The sequence below is a fragment of the Limulus polyphemus genome, unplaced genomic scaffold, assembly GCF_000517525.1.
Source record: "Limulus polyphemus unplaced genomic scaffold, Limulus_polyphemus-2.1.2 Scaffold3782, whole genome shotgun sequence".
Taxonomy (NCBI): Eukaryota; Metazoa; Arthropoda; class Merostomata; order Xiphosura; family Limulidae; genus Limulus; species Limulus polyphemus.
Window position 1 is genome coordinate 65,858 of NW_013669392.1, and position 6,440 is coordinate 72,297.

The 6,440-nt window shown below is 35.2% G+C and overlaps 1 protein-coding gene across 1 annotated transcript in view; it reads left to right on the plus strand.

The window, feature by feature from the left end:
• Positions 1-6,440, plus strand: part of LOC106470031 (neurexin-1-like) — a gene marked incomplete at its 3' end in the record, with an annotated part of 101,134 nt that overhangs the window by 54,360 nt on the left and 40,334 nt on the right. The window contains exons 3-7 of the mRNA XM_022398580.1: positions 732-758; positions 2,350-2,508; positions 3,305-3,457; positions 5,161-5,458; positions 5,911-6,246. Coding sequence (XP_022254288.1) covers positions 732-758; positions 2,350-2,508; positions 3,305-3,457; positions 5,161-5,458; positions 5,911-6,246 — 973 coding nt within the window. The remainder of the gene's footprint in view (positions 1-731; positions 759-2,349; positions 2,509-3,304; positions 3,458-5,160; positions 5,459-5,910; positions 6,247-6,440) is intronic.

A 6,440-nucleotide genomic window follows, 5' to 3' on the forward strand; every position in this document is an offset into this window, starting at 1 on the left:
CATCCACACATTGTTTATGTTTGTGTAGTCATCCACACATTGTTTATGTTTGTGTAGTCATCCACACATTGTTTATGTTTGTGTAGTCATCCACACATTGTTTATGTTTGTGTAGTCATCCACACACTGTTTATGTTTGTGTAGTCATCCACACATTGTTTATGTTTGTGTAGTCATCCACACATTGTTTATTTTTGTATAGTCATCCACACATTGTTTATGTTTGTTTAGTCATCCACACATTGTTTACGTTTGTGTAGTCATCCACACATTGTTTATGTTTGTGTAGTCATCCACACATTGTTTATGTACGTATTGGCCTTGCCATTCCTACATCATACTTAATTGTTTGCATTTTTTTATTACTTTTGAATTGTCAGTCGGAAACCAATATCCATTTTTAACCTTAGTAACGTGGGTATCTTCCAGAAGTACTACAATATACTTATGAAAATAATATTGTTGTACCTATCAATATTACTACAATAAACTGACAAAAATGTGAAAATGATATTGTTCATCTATTCAGAATTACTCTAAAAAATAAGAAAAATGTATAAATAATATTATTGTATCTATCCAGAATTAATATAATACACTGATGAAAATGTGAAAATGATATTATTGTATCTAACAAGACTTACTACAATAAACTGTTAAAATTGTATAAGTATATTGTTGTATCTAACAGCATTACTACAATAGTGATGAAAATATTTTCTTATCGTCAGATCACAGATGCCACAAGCTTCTGTCACGTAAGTATTTATTATTTTTCAAACACATACCCTCCAACTTCTTTTTTTTTATCTAATATAGGCCTAATATTGTCGAAACCGTGTTTATTGTAATTTATAAGGTATTTTAAATTTTAACCACATAAAACCTTGTTGTTGTTTGTTATTAAGCACAAAGCTGCACAAAGGGCTATCTGTGCTCTGCTCACCACGGGTATCTGAACCCGGTTTCTAGCAGTATAAGTCCGCAGACATACCGCTGCGCCACTGGGGAGCTTAAAAGCTAGTAAAAGAGACATACAATCCTCAGTCACAGAAAGATTGGGACATAATAGAGACCTGGTGAAGACTGAGACATAAGAGATCTGGAATCTTTAACCATTCCATAAAAACGACTATATAATTTTATGATCTTTGACTAAACGAACAGAATAATATTTTGGTAACGTTCAACTTAACGAGTAACATTTTAGTAATCCTCGACAAAATGAACTGGATATCATTTTTGGTAATTTTCAGCTAAACGACCAGGGTATCATTTTGGTAATATCAGATTTAACGAGCATGATATAATTTTGGCAGCTTTCAACTAAATGAACTGGATATCATTTTGATAATATTCAGCTACACTAAAGGATATCATTTTGATAATCTTGGTTTAAATGAACAGAAAATGAATTGGAGTCCATTACTCAAGAACGTATCGTGCTATGTTGTGTCATATATAGTGTAAAGTATCTTTCCGTCTCAATGTCTAGACATATACGCATTAGATAGACTTACATTAAATGTAAAAAGTAGATTTAATCGGCAGGAAGCTGTCAATGTTTCATGTAATATCCTGACAAAGTGAAAGGAACGTTCTACGATTGAGCCTGCCGAAGGATTGGCTCTCGAGATTACATCGACTATTGAACACAGAACACCGACGTGGTCAAAGATAATTTCTCACTTACAAACTTTACTAATCAGATGCAAATTATTTTTTAAGATTAGATTACATTATGTTTTCCATGAGATTAAATTAGCGCAAAGTTGCACAATGGGCTACGTGTGCTGTGCCCATCGGGGATCGTTCCAGAATTTTAGTGTTATAACCTCTCAAGCTTATCGCTGGACCATCGGGGTGATAAATAGCTTTATTATATACTTTAAGCGATTGAATAGAAAGTTAACGTGTTTCCGACACAAATATTTTTACTTAGAGATATGACACGAGTTTTGAATTCACTGGAACAACTTTAACATTTATTCTGATACTTCAGATTTATATAGAACATTAATTATCGTATATAAAAAGTCTATAATCTTGATGCACTTCTGAATAGTGTAGAAGTGAGCGTAGCTTTAATGTTCGATTTCCTGAAGATCATAATGTCACCGTCTTGCTGAAGTAGTTTCCCGCTCATTTGTCCATAATGGCCGCGCTGTATCCGTTTTTGTGATAATTAACTAAAACGTAAACAGGATAAACTATCCACTCTAGTAGGTCGTTGTATTCAAGAAACACTAAGATTCACTTCTCTAAAGCCTTGTAATGTTAACTTATCTCCCAAGGTATATTTTCTATTTATCGTCACCAAATATATTTTTCATTTTCTCCTTTATTTAGCTTTCTCTTGCTGTTGATGGTGTCTACACACAGCGAGGGTCTACAGCAGGTACCTTTGTCTTCTTGTCCAGCAAGCAGCTTTATCTAGGGGGCAGTGACATAGCTAACGGACATCTTGGTATACAGGAACAAGTCAGTTTCGTTGGATGTCTGCGCAAAGTAAACCTTCATTCACTTACCGATCTGAAAACAAAATACGAACTTAAACTGTAAATACAAAAATTACGTAAAATAACATGAAAATACAGTTTGTAAGATACAAAAAAAGGAGATTTTCGGAATCTATGTAGAAAGCAACCACATCATGGTTGATGGCTGACTGAATTTACCGGAAGTGGTCAACACATATCAGTATTCTATGACACCCTATTTTCGCTGTGTCATTATAAATTCAACCCTGAAGGTCTACCATCTGAGAGGTTATCAGATTTCTTATGTTTTGATTATACGTGACTTTCTTGTATTATGTAATTGATATAATATTTGTTCATTATAATTTAAAAGTTTGTAACGCTTTAATGATACTAGTGTAGTATTGCTGTAGGGTCTGTAACGTTACATCCACCTTTATATGGCATTTTAACAATTCATCTATGTATGCTTATTGTATAGCATTATTGTAAAGTTTGTAACGCTTTAATGATACTAGTGTAGTATTGCTGTAGCGTCTGTAACGTTACATCCACCTTTATATGGCATTTTAACAATTCATCTATGTATGCTTATTGTATAGCATTATTGTAAAGTTTGTAACGCTACATTCACCTTTGTTGATAGTTCACAAATGTTTCCTTAACTATGGTATTGTGGTGACGTTTGTAACGCTCTACGCATGTCTAAAATATTCTTATTGATAATTATTTTCCATAAGCCTAGATTATGTAGTAACTGTTATAAAATGTTTTATAAAACTAGTGTATTAGCCTACACTAAAAGTCATCATATTTCCTTGCAGGCTCGCTTCACAGCAGACAGTTTAAGTCTGGATTTGATCGAACTTGCTGAAAGAGGAAGTATGCTCATACGTCCCCACGGAAACCTTCAATTTGTATGTCACGAGGTTGAGGCAGCTGATCCCATCACTTTCACTACTATGGAGTCATTTCTGGTGATTTTTACTTTCAAAAGTTCGAAACTCTCAAGTATTATGTTCCACATCTTTAGGATACTCAATAAACTTAGTGTTTTTCTGTCTTTTTTTACCACATCATAAGGGTTAGGTTTGATAAGATTTATTAAGCAAAACGACAACAATGTTAGTAATAGCTGTCTTGCTTCAGTATAAAGTAAAACTTTTCTATAGAACGTAATTTAACAGATACCACGGTATTGGTCCTACCAACCAGGCTTCTCTGTAAAAAGAGTTTAAGATATTTCTGAAAGTAAACCTGAAATGGTAAAGAACGTCTTTTTGAGACAATGATCGAGTGATTAAAAAATAACAAAATTGGGGCCACACATACATATGTTGAGATTACTGTAAATAGCTCAAATTGTGGTATATCCTACTATTCTAAAGCTCGTTCGCAGATATCATTTCTATTTTGAATGTATTTTATTATTGAATTTGTTATGGAAATGATCAAGATATATCAAAACGTTCTGATATTATCGTTTTATAAAACGTTAGGCAAAAATTGTGCCCATGAGTTGGCGGTGGGTGTTCTTGACTAGCTCATTTCCTACTAGCCTATCACTCCAAAATTAGAGATAACTAGCTCAGATAGCCATCGAGTGGCTTTGCCAGAAATTCGAAAAGACAAACCAACAAGTAAAACAGCTGAGTTGTCACAAGATATAGATGTTTCAGAGAAATGATAGTCAGAGGTGATAGTGAATTCTGTTATTTTCCAATGGTAAATACAACCAGAGTTTAATTGATGTGAAGTCCGGGTTGTAGGCGCATTTCTCTGCGTTTCATAGTATCTGTAGACTGGTGGGTTTCTTGGTAAGTTTCACATTGCTATATTATTTCATGTTCAGTATAGTCCAGTTTCGTTCTCGGTGAGTTTCACAGTACGTGTATTCCGGTTTTCTTCTTGGTGAGTTTTTTTTTTTTGGGAAATTTTCATGTTGCGTTTCATTGTGATCAACGAGTGGAGTTCGTTGTAAGACTATTCACCCAGCTAGTGGAATCTTTCTCCTAAGAAAAATTTATTTCCCTACAACCCCTCTAAATTATATTTGGTGAAGCGCTTATTTCCCTACCTCCCGTTTGAATCAAGTTTGCTGAAACTCGTATTTCCCTGCAATCCTTCTAAATCAAGCTTTGTGATTTTTTTTCTACTACATAATATCTGTTTTCATATTCAGCCGAAAAGTCTTAACACTAAATGTTTTCTAGCCCTAGTCATATAATGGACATTTCTTCACACTCATCATATTTCACTATCACGTATGATGAATGATTAAATTAATTAAAGTTAAAGAGACGCATAATCTGTAAGAGACGACCCAATAATTAGTTTGCACAGACTATACATTCAATGGTTTTTTGTTCGCGTCCCGTTGCCAAATAAATGCACTTCAGACTTTTATACCGTGAATGAGATAATTGATATACCGTTAAATCCCACTATTCGAAAAGAAAAGAGTATCCCAAGAGTTAGCGGTAGGTGCTGTTAACTAGCTGCCTCTCCCTCTAGTTTATCGATTGAAAATTAGGACTACTATGTGCGGATAGCCAATTTTTAAAAACACAAACAAACGAAATCCGAACATTTCGAGGTTAGTCTTTTTAGCTTCCAGTTTTTACAATTGAACGAAACTCTGGTTACATATTTCAGTGCGATTTATTTCTTCCTGTTGCAGGCACTTCCCTGCTGGGAGGCACCTCGAAGAGGATCGATATTCTTTAAGATCAGGACCAACGAACCTAATGGTGTCCTCATGTACAACAGCGGCTCCACCGAACAAGGAGATTTCTTTGCCTTTGAGCTTTTGGCAGGTCACGTGTATCTGTTATTAAACTTAGGTTCGGGATCGGTAAAAGTAAAGGCCACTACTCGTCGAGTAGACGATGGTCAATGGCACTCGATCTCCTTGACAAGAAAGAGCACATCAGGACGAGTGATTGTAGACGAATATTCTGTTGAGTTTTTTGTGCAAGGTAAACGTTTTTTTCCGTAACATTTATTGTGGTAATGATATGTTGAACCAATCACATCCAAAAGTACATGTCACATGCTTCTCAAGCAATAAATATAAAAAAAATCAGGGAAGGAATTGTGTTTGCGTAATCGTATAAAAACATATATATAAAATATATTCAAACATGAATGCAATTGCTATGTTCTTTAATTTGATTGCATCAGCGTTTAATTTATCTGTAAATATAACATTATACACCACAGAAATTTTCCTTACCACTTCGTTTTATTTTTTAATAAATAGTATAGTTATAAATTTCTCAATGTAGACCTTAAGAGACTTCCCCTGTATGTATATTACTGTAATTCACACTAATCTATGATGATCAGGTTAGGAGATTTTCATGAGTTGTTGAGATCCTCTAACTTAGAAGTTATATCTGATGTTTTGAAATTTCTTGTTGGGCTGCAGGCAATTCTAATCAACTTGACTTACAAGGCCCTCTATATCTCGGAGGAGTGGGGATGAATAGGGAAGGAAGGACTATTCCACTTGAATTCTGGTCGGGAAAATTGCAGTATGGTTATGTAGGGTGTATGAGAGACCTCATGGTAAACGACAATCCAGTGGATATCGCCCTGTTCGTCCAGAAACAAGATTCGGGCAGTATTCGCCCAGTCTGTCACACATCGCCTCCCCTGTGTGATAGCCAGCCATGCTTAAATGGAGGATTCTGTACCGAAGGCTGGAATCGCTTTATCTGTGATTGTAGCAGAACGAACTTTACCGGACCTGTCTGTGCGAAAGGTAAGCAGATCAACCAACAAAGAACGAACTTTACCGAGTGTGTTTGTGCGAAAGGTAAGCATATCAACCAACAAAGAACGAACTTTACCGGGCCTGTCTGTGCGAAAGGTAAGCAGATCAACCAACAAAGAACGAAATTTACCGGACCTGTCTGTGCGAAAGGTAAGCATATCAACCACCAAAGAACGAACTTT